The sequence below is a fragment of the Mercenaria mercenaria genome, chromosome 9 (assembly GCF_021730395.1).
Source record: "Mercenaria mercenaria strain notata chromosome 9, MADL_Memer_1, whole genome shotgun sequence".
Lineage (NCBI taxonomy): Eukaryota > Metazoa > Mollusca > Bivalvia > Venerida > Veneridae > Mercenaria > Mercenaria mercenaria.
In genome coordinates, this window is record NC_069369.1 from 40,901,149 (window position 1) to 40,916,979 (window position 15,831).

Consider the following 15,831-nt stretch of genomic DNA (forward strand, 5'->3'; position numbering starts at 1 on the left):
ATGTATCCTTTAACAAAATAATAATGTTATTACAATTTATTATCACTTGTTCAACACGGGATTGCATTGTGTAAGGAATAAAAGTAAATAGAGGAATACAAACAAAGTATATTGACCGTAAATAGAATTCATCACACTAAATGCCATATCAAATTGGTATAAAATGTGTCAGAAATTTGTATTTCATATCGATAATGCATATAATATTGCAGATTTATAATTTTAACATTTTTATAATAACTTCAAATTAATTCAAAACAGTTAAATGCTTTTATTTTGCAATTTTATGCATTGGGTATCATTTTCATGTATCAGCTGCCATGTTGGCGGCCATCTTGAATTTGAGGACTTTGCCCAGTGACTAGAAACTGGCATCAGGCAGTTCTGAAAACTACATATTCTGACGAACATTTTGGTATGCAGAAGTTGATGTGCACATTCATAGACCACCTACTACCAGTTTTAAGCTACTTATTTGGCCATATTTGCAGCATGAATGAGTCTTTATCATGATATGAACTTGTACACATTATATGTTTTGTTTGGCTTCGCCCCCAATTTTCACAGTAACTGTTATGGCCCTTGAAATAGTAAAAAATGCACATTTTCGTCTTGTGGCGTACCTAGCTCAAAAGTATTTGATATAAATTGATGAAACCGTGCATGAGCCTTAATCATGGTATGAACTTGCGCAGCTCCTATTTTTTGTCTGGCTCTGCCCCTTATTTCCAGATTTATGGCCCATGAAATAGCCAAAAATGCACATTTTCACCTTGTGACACACCTAAGCTCAAAATATATTTCATATAGATTGATGAAACCTTGCATGAGTCTTTATCATGATATAAACTTGCACAGCTCCTATTTTTTTGTCTGGCTCTGCCCCTATTTTTAGAGTTATGGCTCCTGAAATAGTCAAAAATGCACATTTTCACCTTGTGATGCACCTAGCTCAAAATGTATTTGTTATAAATTGATGAAACCTTGCATGAGTTTTAATCATCATATGAACTTGCACACCTCCTATTTTTCATCTGGCTTTGCCCCTTATTTCCAGAGTCATGGCCACTGAAATGGCCAAAAATGCGTATTTTCACCTTGTGATGCACCTAGCACAAAAAATATTGCATATAGATTGATGAAACCTTGTGTGATTCTTTATCATGGTATAAACTTCACACCTGCTGTTTTCCTTCGGCTCCACCCCCTATTTCCAAAGTTATGGCCCCTGAAATAGTCAAAAATGCACATTTTTACCTAATGACGTGCCTAGCTAAAAAAGTATTAGATGTAAATTCATGAAACCTTGCACGAGTCTTTATCATGATGTGACCATGCACACTTGGCATTCTTCTTGAGATTTTATTGCTAATTACAGAGTTACAGTCCTTGATTTAATGGATTGTTTGTTTGTGATGCTCATAGCTCAAAAAGTATATGGCCTAAAATAATGAATTCTTTATATAACTGTTTGTTGAGGCAATACCCCCTTAAGACGACTGCAAACTTTTGAATTATTTCCCCTTATTTGTGACAAATGTACCAGTGGGGGAACACCCTGTATCCTACAGACACATTCTAGTTATAGCAGAACTAGATTATACAGTCCTGTCAAATGGTTTTATTTATTTCAGATAATGCTGGTTTAGAGAGTTCGGTAGAACCAACTCCGGTTGCCCCACCTAGACCAAGTAAGTCTGTCCTGCTGTACTTCATCTAGTATCAAGTTAATGTCATTTTCCGTAGTTGTTCACATGTATACAATATTGAGCTAACATAACCATTGACCCAAGAACTAACTGTCACCCTTGCTCAGTACCTCATGTAGAGATTCCACTGTGTTGTGGAACTGTCACCCTTGCTCATTACCTCAGGTAGAGATGCCACTGTATTATGGAACTGTCACCCTTGCTCAGTACTCTATGTAAAAAATGCCACTGTATTGTGCAACTGTCACCCTTGCCCCATAGCTCAGGTAGAGATGCCACTGTATTGTGGAACTGTCACCCTTGCTCAATACTTCAGGTAGAGATGCCACTGTATTGTGGAACTGTCACCCTTGCTCATTACCTCCGGTAGAGATTCTACTGTATAGTAGAACTGTCACCTTTGTTCAGGTAAAGATGCCACTGTATTGTGGAACTGTCACCCTTGCTCAGTACCTCAGGTAGAGATGCCACTGTATTGTGGAAATGTCACCCTTGCTGATTACCTCAGGTAGAGATGCCACTGTATTGTAGAACTGTCACCCTTGCTCAGTACTTCAAGTAGAAATGCCATTGTATTGTGCAACTGTCACCCTTGCCCCATAGCTCAGGTAGAGATGCCACTGTATTGTAGAACTGTCACCCTTGCTCAGTACATCAGGTAGAGATGCAGCTGTATTATAGAACTGTCACCCTTGCTCAGTACTTTAGGTAAAAATGCCACTGTAATGTGGAACTGTCACCCTTGCTGATTACCTCAGGTAGAGATGCCACTGTATTGTAGAACTGTCACCCTTGCTCAGTACTTCAAGTAGAAATGCCACTGTATTGTGCAACTGTCACCCTTGCCCCATAGCTCAGGTAGAGATGCCACTGTATTGTAGAACTGTCACCCTTGCTCAGTACTTCAGGTAGAGATGCAACTGTATTGTAGAACTGTCACCTTTGCTCAGTACTTCAGGTAAAGATGCCACTGTAATGTGGAACTGTCACCCTTGCTAAGTACTTCAGGTAAAGATGCCACTGTAATGTGGAACTGTCACCCTTGCTCATTACCTCAGGTAGAGATGCCACTGTATTGTGGAACTGTCACCCTTGCTCATTACCTCAGGTAGAGATGCAACTGTATTGTGGAACTGTCACCCTTGCCCAGGTTCACAGATAGAGATGTCACTCTTCTGTGGAACTGTCACCCTTGCCCAGTACATCAGGTAGAGATGCCACTGTATGGTGGAACTGTCACCCTTGCTCAGTGCATCAGGTAGAGATGCCACTGTATTGTTGAACTGTCACCCTTGCTCATTACATCAGGTAGAGATGCCACTGTTCTGTGGAACTGTCACCCTTGCTCAGTACATCAGGTAGAGATGCCATTGTGTTTTGGAACTGTCACGCATGCTCAGTACATCAGGTAGAGATGCCACTGTATTGTGGAACTGTCACCCTTGCTTAGTACTTCAGGTAGAGATGCCACTGTTCTTTGGAAGTGTCACCCTTGTTCAGTACATCAGGTAGAGATGTTACTGTTCTGTGGAACTGTCACCCTTGCTCAGTACATCAGGTAGAGATGCCACTGTATTGTGGAACTGTCACCCATACTCAGTACATCAGGTAGAGATGCCACTGTATTGTGGAACTGTCACCCATACTCAGTACATCAGGTAGAGATGCCACTGTATTGTGGAACTGTCACCCTTGCTCAGTACTTCAGGTAGAGATGCCACTGTTCTTTGAAAGTGTCACCCTTGTTCAGTACATCAGGTAGAGATGTTACTGTTCTGTGGAACTGTCACCCTTGCTCAGTACATCAGGTAGAGATGCCACTGTTTTGTTGAACTGTCGCCCATACTCAGTAATCAGGTAGAGATGCCACTGGGTGTTGAACTGTTGCCCATACTCAGTACATCAGGTAGAGATGCCACTGTTTTGTTGAACTGTCGCCCATCCTCAGAACATCAGGTAGAGATGCCACTGTTTTGTTGAACTGTCGCCCATACTCAGTACATCAGGTAGAGATGCCACTGTTTTGTGGAACTGTCGCCCATACTCAGTACATCAGGTAGAGATGCCACTGTTTTGTGGAACTGTCGCCCATACTCAGTACATCAGGTAGAGATGCCACTGTTTTGTGGAACTGTCACCCATACTCAGTACATCAGGTAGAGATGCCACTGTTTTGTGGAACTGTCACTCAGATAGAGATTAAAATACTTATACTGTAAAGCAGACTTGTTTAATGGTAGAGTAAGTATGTAAATAAATGTCACAGTTATGAAGAATTTACTGCAAATAGAATGTGTTAAATCTAACACCTTATTTGAGCGATTAAACAGCTTATACACATTACTGATTGAATGGTAGAACGATTATGTTAGCATTTGTTATATAGATAGAAGAGAGGCACCATCACTACCTAGAGAAGCAGCACCACTTCCAACAAGTAACAGACAACCAAAACATCGTCAGCTACCAGCACAACCAGAACCTGAAGAGGTTTGTGTAAATGTACTTTATTTTATATTCTCTCAATGCATGTTACAGATGCGGTATATTTGCAGCTAAACAAGAATTTGAATCTACTCACTCAAATTCAGTTTTAGGATGAAATTTCTATGAAACAGAGAAAGACATGAACACATTTGCTCAGAACATACACTGACGAATCCTTATTGAGCAGCAGACAGGACCTGATTATAAGTGCTAGGCACAACAATACTCCAGTAACTCCACAGACAGAGTTTCCCCCAACTGTTACTCAATTATGTATCTGTAATAAGCCAGCTCGTTTTCTTTTCATGTTTCTGGAAGAAAGTTAATTTCAAGTCAAACAGAAGATAAAGCTCTGGCTGGTAAGTTTATGCTTTGTAACAAGCTGTATTAAATATTTCTTTCAAACCTTTAGGAAGAATTTTATGAAGAACCCGAGGAAACTGCCCCTGCAGTTAGGGGTAGACCTCCAGTGCCTGATGTCCGGGGCCGGCCCCCAGCACCTGATGTTAGGGGTAGACCCCCAGTTCCTGTGCCCGATCTGGATGGACCTGATGAGGTAAGAGAACCATAGCTGTATGGAACATTTCTTATCATATTAACAATGTGGTAACCACCGTGGACATTTACCTACCAGAACTAGCTAAACCTATAAACTGTTAGGTAAATACTTTGGGAGTTAAATGTTAACATAACTGTAGTATGTATGATTGGAGCTAGCTAGAGGATAATTTAGAGCTAGCTTTAACCAGCTTATAGATGGCTAAAAGACATACTGATGATAATTTTATATGGATGATATAGCTGCTTGCACTGATAACCTGCTGGAATGATAACTCATCTTACTGCATGTACAAAGATTTTTTTTTATATAAATCTTGGTGCCAATTAAAGTGGGCTAGCTACTATATAACTTGTTATTTAACTGGAATAAACATTGGCAGAAGCTAGCATATTACTGGTAACACAAAGATTCACTTATATAAGTTGTCTTGTTTAAATAATTTGGAAGACATTACTTCCTTGTTTATGATTGTTTCTTTTGAGTTATGAGACCAGCCTTAGAATGCAACCTTTCCATTGGTAGATTTCAAAATTGTTCTCAGAAACAACCAACCATATGCTAGCAGATTTAGATTGGTTTCCAGTCTCTTTTTATTACATCATAGACTGGTTGATACAATGTAGAGGTAAGGTATATTATAATTTTAGGATTATGAAGATCCAGATGCAAACATTAAGGTATCAAATTTCCATGGTGGCCCCTTACCTAAACCACCAACACATGCCAATAAACCAATACCAATAGCTCAGAGAAAACCTCCACCTTTACCAGAGTCACCGAGAAATCCACTGGATACTGAATCTGAACCGGAGGTAACTATAAAACTTGAAATAATTTTTATTTTACCAAATATAGTCCTCAAAAGTCATGTTTCTGACAAAAGGTACTAATTCTCAGAATAGGTATGTGGGAGGCAGAGTTCACAAACTAAGAAAACTTTAAAGGTATCTTAATTTAAGGAAATACGGTAACTTGTTACTTTTCTTTATTACAGTAAAGTGAGATCAGATTTTGTGGAGGCATTGAAATACATTTTCTAATTCTTATTGCACAAAGACTGTGATATAAACATTAAATTGTGACACAAGTTTCCTAAATACAGGATTTTGTTCCATTAATTTAGTGGTTATTTCAATTGTTATAAAAACTCCCAATATCAGTAACTTAGAAAAGTTGTATACTGTAGACTGAAACATATTCACAGTAGTTTTATTTTGCTGATATAACCAGCAGAGCAACAACAGATGTATTGGATAACATATTGAGTATTATTATCTCCAAATAAAGTATTAAAATTTTGCAGTTGTTTTTCAAATCATGAATGAACGTTACCAGCCTACATAACAGCAGCTGTCAGAGTGACCAAAACATTTGTAAAAAAAGTATATGCAAGGTCGGATCTGCATGATTTGAAACAACAGAAATTTGCAAAAGATAACTTTCTATTATGTAAAGAGACAATCAAAATAAGTTATAATAAACTTTCTTTCATATTACAGGAAGAGTATGAGGACCCAGATAGCACAGTTGCGGCCAAAGGACCACCTCTACCGACTGGTCCAAGAAGACCCCCACCCCCACCTGCAGAACCAGAGGTAAGAACTGATTTTATCAGTCAAGTGATATATTTCCAGCCAGACTGGACTTAGAGGACTAACGGAAGACTAATGAATGTGTCATATGATTAAAGCCAGAAATCACACAACATAATTATAGTTTTCATTTTGAAATGAATAAGGCTACAATTAGGAAATGGTTAGAAAACTTGCTACAGAAAAGTGTTGAATAAATACTGTCATTTGGTATATTTCAAGTCCTGTTTTATGTTATGATTTAAAGAAATTGTGGCACGATTACAGGATATATTTTGGGAGAAAATGCTGGTTGAAATTGTATATTGTTTCCATAAATATAGGAAGTTATGAGGAATCTGATTTCACAGTTGCTGGTTGATAGTGTATATTGTTGTTTACATAAATATAGGAAGTTATGAGGAACCTGATGTCACAGTTGCTGGTTAATAGTGTATATTGTTTGTTTACATAAATATAGGAAGTTATGAGGAACCTGGTGTCACAGTTGCTGGTTGATAGTGTATATTGTTGTTTACATAAATATAGGAAGTTATGAGGAACCTTATGTCACAGTTGCTGGTTGATAGTGTATATTGTTGTTTACATAAATATAGGAAGTTATGAGGAACCTGGTGTCACAGTTGCTGGTTGATAGTGTATATTGTTTGTTTACATAAATATAGGAAGTTATGAGGAATCTGATGTCACAGTTGCTGGTTGATAGTGTATATTGTTGTTTACATAGATATAGGAAGTTATGAGGAACCTTATGTCACAGTTGCTGGTTGATAGTGTATATTGTTGTTTACATAAATATAGTAAGTTATGAGAAACCTAAGTCACAGTTGCTGGTTGATAGTGTATATTGTTGTTTACATAGATATAGGAAATTATGAGGAACCTTATGTCACAGTTGCTGGTTGATAGTGTATATTGTTGTTTACATAGATATAGGAAGTTATGAGGAACCTGATGTCACAGTTGCTGGTTGATAGTGTATATTGTTGTTTACATAGATATAGTAAGTTATGAGGAACCTAAGTCACAGTTGCTGGTTGATAGTGTATATTGTTTGTTTACATAAATATAGGAAGTTATGAGGAATCTGATGTCACAGTTGCTGGTTGATAGTGTATATTGTTGTTTACATAGATATAGGAAGTTATGAGGAACCTTATGTCACAGTTGCTGGTTGATAGTGTATATTGTTGTTTACATAAATATAGTAAGTTATGAGGAACCTGATGTCACAGTTGCTGGTTGATAGTGTATATTGTTGTTTACATAAAAATAGTAAGTTATGAGGAACCTAAGTCACAGTTGCTGGTTGATAGTGTATATTTTTGTTTACATAGATATAGGAAGTTATGAGGAACCTTATGTCACAGTTACTGGTTGATAGTGTTTATTGTTGTTTACATAAATATAGGAAGTTATAAGGAACCTGATGTCACAGTTGCTGGTTGATAGTGTATATTGTTGTTTTCATAGATATAGTAAGTTATGAGGAACCTGATGTCACAGTTGCTGGTTGATAGTGTATATTGTTGTTTACATAGATATAGTAAGTTATGAGGAACCTAAGTCACAGTTGCTGGTTGATAGTGTATATTGTTGTTTACATAAATATAGGAAGTTATGAGGAACCTGATGTCACAGTTGCTGGTTGATAGTGTATATTGTTGTTTACATAAATATAGTAAGTTATGAGGAACCTGGTGTCACAGTTGCTGGTTGATAGTGTATATTGTTGTTTACATAAATATAGGAAGTTATGAGGAACCTGATGTCACAGTTGCTGGTTGATAGTGTATATTGTTGTTTACATAAATATAGGAAGTTATGAGGACCCTGATGTCACAGTTGCTGATTGATAGTGTATATTGTTGTTTACATAAATATAGTAAGGTATGAGGAACCTAAGTCACAGTTGCTGGTTGATAGTGTATATTATTGTTTACATAAATATAGGAAGAGTATGAGGAACCTGATGTCACAGTTGCTGGTTGATTGTGTATATTGTTGTTTACATAAATATAGTAAGTTATGAGGAACCTGATGTCACAGTTGCTGGTTGATAGTGTATATTGTTGTTTACATAGATATAGTAAGTTATGAGGAACCTAAGTCACAGTCGCTGGTTGATAGTGTATATTGTTGTTTACATAAATATAGTACGTGATGAGGAACCTGATGTCACAGTTGCTGGTTGATAGTGTATATTGTTGTTTACATAAATATAGGAAGTTATGAGGAACCTGATGTCACAGTTGCTGGTTGATAGTGTATATTGTTGTTTACATAAATATAGGAAGTTATGAGGAACCTGATGTCACAGTTGTTGGTTGATAACGTATATTGTTGTTTACATAAATATAGTAAGTTATGAGGAACCTAAGTCACAGTTGCTGGTTGATAGTGTATATTGTTGTTCACATAAATAAAGTATGTTATGAGGAACCTAAGTTACAGTTGCTGGTTGATAGTGTATATTGTTGTTTACATAAATTTAGGAAGAGTATGAGGAACCTGATGTCACAGTTGCTAAGAAAACTGCACCGAAATCAGTGGGCCAGAGGAAACCCCCTCCTCCCCCAGTGTCATCAGTACCAACATCTCGTTCTGTTAGAAACCGACCTCCTGTACAGGAAGTAAGTGTTCCATCTGACCACTTGAAATTCTTTGTTTAACATTTCATTCTCAGTAACATTTGCACATAATTTATTAAAATGAAAATCTGAATAAATGCAAATAGAGGATATTACGTAAGTGTCTTTTCATATTGATTTATTAAACAAGCTTAATTAAATAATAAAATGCTCGCATTTTATTAATGTTATTCAACTTGTTTATTAAATTCAGTGTGGAAAGTCACAAATGTAATATTTTTTTTATCACATGTTAACTTTTCCAGTTGAAACATCAAAAATTCTACCTTCTTTTACTATATAAACAAGTCAATTTGACCGACGTCTCCTATAGCATAAATGACGTCGACGTCAAAGCTTTATTACACTAGTGTATTATCATTTTTATGTAATGGCTTTATTACACTTCCGCGAAGTCATACATGTGATAAAGTTAGTAATTATAAAAGAAAATGATTAAGAGTTTAATTTCAAAATTTGATGTATTCTATTTGTGATGAATACTTTGATTGATGCTTGAAACATGAATAGTCTTTATAATGGTAAATACTTCTTCAGTTATCTCCAGTTATCTTCAGTTCATTGAAATGAAAATTTTGAAGTAATACATGAAATACAAAGTCACAGTTCTAACTTCAGCATGTTAATCTTTTAATTCTTTATGTTCTATTGCTAGATATGTCTTGAAAGAATTTTGAATCTATACGATTATTCATTTGTAATGCTATCTTATCACTAGCCATCTTTGCATTTATGTATTTCAAAATCTGATGTGTCCAACTTTTCAATAAATATTTTGTCTGATTATTTCACATATGCTTACAGAATAGTATATGTTGGATATTATTCATGATTCCATAATCACAAACAACTTATACATGATTCTGTAACCAGAAATGCCTTATTTTTTCTATTGGTTATTCACCTTAGTAGGCTGTGATAGTGCCCCGAAAATGGTAAATGATATTATATATGTGGCTAAACCTGTGTTAGTAGTCAGCAGTGAGTGACAAAATCTGGCTTCTGACGACAGGTGTCTGCTTAAGAAAAATTGATAACAGAACTGGCAAGTGACTGTTTTATACAGGTGCCTGCAAGGACAAGTTTAACTGTATTTGCAAATCCAACCATGTATATATGTTGAAAAAACAGAACCCCTTGTAAATACTATTCAGGCTATGCTGTTATAACTATTATATTTCTTGCATACCAGATGGGGATTTCCGGTATTTTTACCAGTGCTGGAAAACTCCATCTTATACCCCGGGGTGTGAGATGGCTCTCATGCTGTTAATGACATATTACGTACTACATATCGCGGGCTTAGCGCAAAACGGTTGTAACTCCTTCTTTATTTCATATAAGTTACAACCGTTTTGCGCTAAGCCCGCGATATAGTAGCAGGTTTATGTAGTAATTTATAGTTTATTTCATGAAACAGAATAAAAATCTAATACCTTGATAGTTCCTCTTTGTTCCTTATAGTATATTTCTCGATTTAAATAAAGTAAGTGTGGTAAAAAAACATAATGTTACATTGCAAGCGATAAAACAAAACCGGAACTGAACATTATTACATGTATTTGTATTTGAAACGTCATGACATCTTACCTTTTATGGACGTTGCTTTCCCACGCTTTGTTTAAATACGCTGCTGTAGGAAAAAGTTCTAAAAAGAAAGTGATTCATTTGATTTTATTTCTACTATTATTTCTTGAATTTGATATGCAAGAAAAAGATTCTATCACTGGCTTAAGTGCAGATGAGAATATCCGGTTCTCGGGGTAACTGTTTATGTGGTAACTCGGCATGGAGCCTCGTTACCATCTTAAACAGGTAGCCTTAAGGCCGAATATTCCCATCTGCACCTACAACCAGTGAAAGAATCTTATAAGATTCACATTAATTTTGTGAATTTACTAAATTGTCAGAAAGATTAGCTGTGAATATTAGTCAAGGTGCATTTTGATAAGAAGACAGAAGTTGGTTATCTAGCTGGTCTATTGCAGGAAGAGTACGAGGATCCTGATGAAAACATGGCCGCTAACCACAATAAACCACAACCTCCTCCTTTGTCAAAGATACCTAGAAAACCCTCAGCAACTGCAAGTGTATGTTCTGTCATTTTACAGGCTTTCAGGATTTAGATATAGGAACAATTCATGCATTATTAATGTAGCATCTCAAAGTGTAAAGTGTTAATAGCCCAAAGTTAACATTGTATTCAAAACATTGTCACATTGTCATTTTTAGCCTTTTTCTGTTGTTTTTTTAAGCATTTTTCTGTACAGTTACCTGCTATTAAACACAGAATATTTAGTTTTTCAAATGTTCCTCCACCACCATAACAGAATGTTTTGAAACATTTGAACAAGTTCTTTGCATGCATGATTTTATACATTTCATCTAACATGTTCTTCATTATCCTTGCATGTGTTTTCAGTTTGTGTAATATTTCTTAGACAACCTGTTATGTCAGTGCATGGGTTTGTGTGTTTAGTGTATGCTTTTGTATGTCACAAAAATATCTGTTTTTAGTTAACATGCAAATATTTTAACCATTTTGCAGGAATTACCAGCGTATGAGATGCCCGAGGGGGAAACTGCGCCACCTCCTGTTCCCCGTAATGTTCCACGAAAGAAACCTCATGAACCAAAACTACAACAAGTATGTACTTAAAAACACAATAAAATGTTGAGTAATGCTTCTTATTTAGTTTTATGCAATTAGTTATTTGAGTTAAATGTATAATATATCATACATCTGACTCAGTTATAACATGCAACATGTTTGTTAGAAATTTCAATTGATTAAGTTGGCTATACGGTTTGAAAAATTGCTTCTGTACTCCTCTGATATAACCCTTCGGGTGTATATTGCCTTACTCCGTGGAGCTCTTATTCCATTTCTGACATCATTAGCCATTTCTCTCATTGTTTTGCCATTCATTGCATAATTGCGCATTTTTCACAACAGTTTGCCATTTATTACATCATTAGCCATTTCTCACATCTATATGGCAATTTCTCACATCATTTTGCCATTTATTACATTATTTTCTATTTTTACTCCATTTTGCTATTTATAACATCATTTTTCCCATTAATACATTATTTTGTAATTTCGTATCTCAGTTCTTTCATCATTTGCTATATATTAAATCATTTTGCCATTTAATTCATCATTTTGTCATTTCTTACATCATTTGCTTTTCTTACATCATTTATGCCCCTTTTTAGCTCGACTTTCAAAGAAAAAGTATAGCTATTGCACTAACCCCGACGTCGGCGTCGCTGTTGGTTAAAGTTTTTGATAAAGTCACTATCTAAGCTATTGCTTTGAAACTTAGAATTGTTATTTACTTTCAAAGTCTACACCAGGACAATCCCCATAACTCTGATTTGAATTTTGACAGAGTTATGCCCCTTTTTAACTTGACAGTATAAAGTAGGGTCCTTGCATGATAATTTGAGTATTAATAAACGTGTTAATCATGTACATACATACTATGTACTCATAATATTATACTATTTTGGACATTGTATTTCAGGAAGAAACTTACGAGATTCCAGATGAAACTGATTCTGCCCCATCAAGACCTGTCCCCAAAAAATACCAAAAACCAGTACAGGTAATGATAAATCAAATTTGTTTGAATTCCTTCTCTGTAAACATGTGTATAGGGTACCTATAGAGACTGCCAAAATGTCTGTTAACCAGTATAGTAAAGAACATGTACTGCCTTATGACATAACTATCATCTGTTAAGAAAGCTGAGTGTTTTGTTGGTAGGATATCTACTCAGTTTGTACTTTTTGCCCAGATCTCAGAGAATTTCCCTGCTTTCCCCTAATCCATGCATGTAATTTTATGACCATTTAATGGACATTATTTAATCAAAAGCTGTTTATTCAGACAAGGTGCAAATTGATATGATCAGTGGTAATGCCTCACCTAACTATGGTTAAGAAGGGATCCTGGAAAACCTGGGATGGGCTCATGGGATGGGCTCGTGGGATGGGATGGGATGGGCTCAAGGACATGGGCTGAACTTGTTTGGCCCTAAGATTTTCTCAGATTCTCGAAGGTTTCTTAAGGTGAACAGTTCTCTATAAAATAAATGATACTCCTGGGAATTCATGCCATATTGTCAATAAGATCTGGCCGAGAGTAACAAAATGGGTTAATGTCTTATTCTGTAGGCTAATAACAGTATATTGTTATCATTATTATTGTTAATTCTCTTGATTCAGTCAGTAGTACACTTAATTAATAAAACAGTAATAATTTTAAAGTAATATTATGAAAAATAAAAACACGTAGAACAGTAATAATTTTAAAGTAATATTATGAAAATTAAAAAATATATACTTCTTGCATGTGTATTTATAATTGATACCTTTATGAAATAAAAGTAGACTTATTATTATAGCAGAAGAAGTTGAATATCAAAACAAAACAATTTGGTATAATGAAGAATTATGAAGATAAAGGGTAGAATTACATGTATATATGTCACAGGGAGAAAAATGATGAATTCAGCAGTTGACCTCTAACCCAAGTAAGAGAATGAACCTACAACATTAATGTTTGATGAAAATTCATTTTGAGAGAAAATATGAAATGGAACTTATGAAATATCAGTTCTGAAAAAAAAGTTACTGAAAAGAAAACAATAATTGACAAATTTCAGAATTAAAAGATGACAGAAATGAATTTAATATATTAGACATATTATAACATATGAAAAGGGGGATTCTCAAACATATGACAGTTTTAAATTTATTGGTAATAGATTTTGATGTTTACATTAACACCAAGTGGACAATAAATGATTATATTTTATCCAAATTAATTGCTTTTTTTTTTTTTTGCTTTAAATATAATAAAAAATGATGTTTATATTAACACCAAATGGACAATAAATGGTCATATTTTGTTCAAAATAATTGCTCTTTTGCTTTACTTATGATAAAAAATACAGTCCATAAATTTTTCATCACTTATATTGGAACCGTAGAAGTACATTCTAACAAGTTAGAAGACTAAGTGTTGGTATTTTCTTTCTTTGTTTCCCTTCTTGGCAGCCAATACAGTGTGAGTCTCACTCTGGGAATTGTAATTACAGGCTGTGTCCCTGTTATCCTTAGCTGACCTCTTAATTGCCCAGTTGAACTTTTAATTCATGTTTCTCACTATATATTTCTCTGACCTTGGGCCCACGATCCCATGACCTTCAGCCCATCGGCATGTTCTAATCTCTGGCCTGGCCTGGCCCGGCCTGGCCTGGCCTGGCCTGGCCCGATGAGCCCAATTTTCGACTGAGCCGGGCCAGGCCAGGCCAGGCCAGGCCAGGCCAGGCCATAGATTTCAATTTCGTAAAAGGTGAAAGTGATTTTTATAGCATCTTTAAAATCTGACTTTTGGAATAAGTTTGGATATTTCAGACATTATATAAATACATTTTGAACTCCCACTCTGTAAAATTATACACCTGGGAATAAGCATGTAGCTAACACAACTATTATGTCTAATTTAAAGGTGATGCCTGATTAATTGTTATGACTATTATCAGGGGATCTCCACCTCAATTGACTCTTGACTGGTGGCTTGGTTTTCCCCCAATTGAATAAGCTAACTAAGTTTATTATTTTGTCTATTGAGGATTATTTAGTATTGTCCGAAATTATTGAACTAGCACTCAAGAATATTCCATATGCTTCCGTAATAAAATCGGTGCCCAAACATAAATAAAAATATAAATATTGAAAACCAAATAAAATATAAACATTTCTTTACTGCCAGGTTGTACATGCAGATAAAGTTGTGCTGACAAAACGTTCAGCTACCAATCTCGGGACTGTAAGTTTGAAATCGTGACCTGTTTGACCATTTTCATTATCTTTTTTTTTTAATTTCCTCTGTAAACTTAGAATGCAGGAAAATTGTCACTTATCGTGATTTATTGTTCATTTATTGAAAGAAATACACAAGTATTTGACATTCTTCTACATACAAGTTATTACCATAAAATGTTGTAAGAATAAAACCAGTATCAATAAAATGACATTATATTGATTTAATGAAAACAATCTGAATTGAAATCGAACCCATGGTATATAACATGTGTGAAAGTCGCAGAACTTATCACTACGCCACTGTGTCATTGGTAAACTTTGCATGTTATTTTGGTCAATTTAGATATTTTCAGGTTACAAATATGGTGTAAAATAAAGAGTGGCACCTGTCAATACTAACGGACAACAACTTTCAATTTCTAAAATAATGCTACCTCCGTTCTAGAATCTGGGATAGTATGGTGCGGGGAAGCGATATATAAATTTTGTAGTTTAGGTTATACATATACTGAATATTTTTGTAAGATTGTTTTTATATTGATCTAAGTATGTGGAAAAAAATCCTACAAAGTTTTGTGAAACAGGCTCAAGAGCATCTTTTAGCATTAAATATATCACTTAGAAATAACATAAACACAATGCACCATTATTTTTTTGTGCAAGACAAATATCAATAATCTAAAATGCCAACACCCTGACAATGAGTTAGAGGTCCCACAATGAATATTATTTTCATTACTCTTCCATAAATTGAACATCAGCTTAACTAAACCAAACACATTAAAAGTTCAACTGAACAGTTAAAAGGTCAGCTAAGGATAGTAGGGACACAACCTGTAATTACAATTCCCAAAGAGATGCATGCAAATATTCAGTTATATTCCAGCAGGTAAACTTATCAATGAAATTAGCCATTAGTTTTAAAACCAAACTTGTGTTAAAGTTGACTTTAAGTAATTTGATCTCAGAAAAAAATGGGTAGTTATCATTTA

The 15,831-nt window shown here is 35.2% G+C and overlaps 1 protein-coding gene across 9 annotated transcripts in view; it reads left to right on the forward strand.

Moving 5' to 3' along the window:
• LOC123546976 (lymphocyte cytosolic protein 2-like) overlaps window positions 1-15,831 on the forward strand; it is a 212,788-nt gene that overhangs the window by 139,304 nt on the left and 57,653 nt on the right. For 8 of the 9 annotated variants that reach the window (XM_045333676.2, XM_045333678.2, XM_045333679.2 and 5 more), the window contains 9 exons: window positions 1,635-1,691; window positions 4,096-4,199; window positions 4,609-4,752; window positions 5,406-5,570; window positions 6,258-6,353; window positions 8,846-8,983; window positions 10,990-11,091; window positions 11,550-11,648; window positions 12,532-12,612. In XM_045333676.2, the coding sequence (XP_045189611.2) occupies window positions 1,635-1,691; window positions 4,096-4,199; window positions 4,609-4,752; window positions 5,406-5,570; window positions 6,258-6,353; window positions 8,846-8,983; window positions 10,990-11,091; window positions 11,550-11,648; window positions 12,532-12,612 (986 nt within the window). The remainder of the gene's footprint in view (window positions 1-1,634; window positions 1,692-4,095; window positions 4,200-4,608; window positions 4,753-5,405; window positions 5,571-6,257; window positions 6,354-8,845; window positions 8,984-10,989; window positions 11,092-11,549; window positions 11,649-12,531; window positions 12,613-15,831) is intronic. The other variant, XM_045333681.2, reaches the window with a different exon arrangement.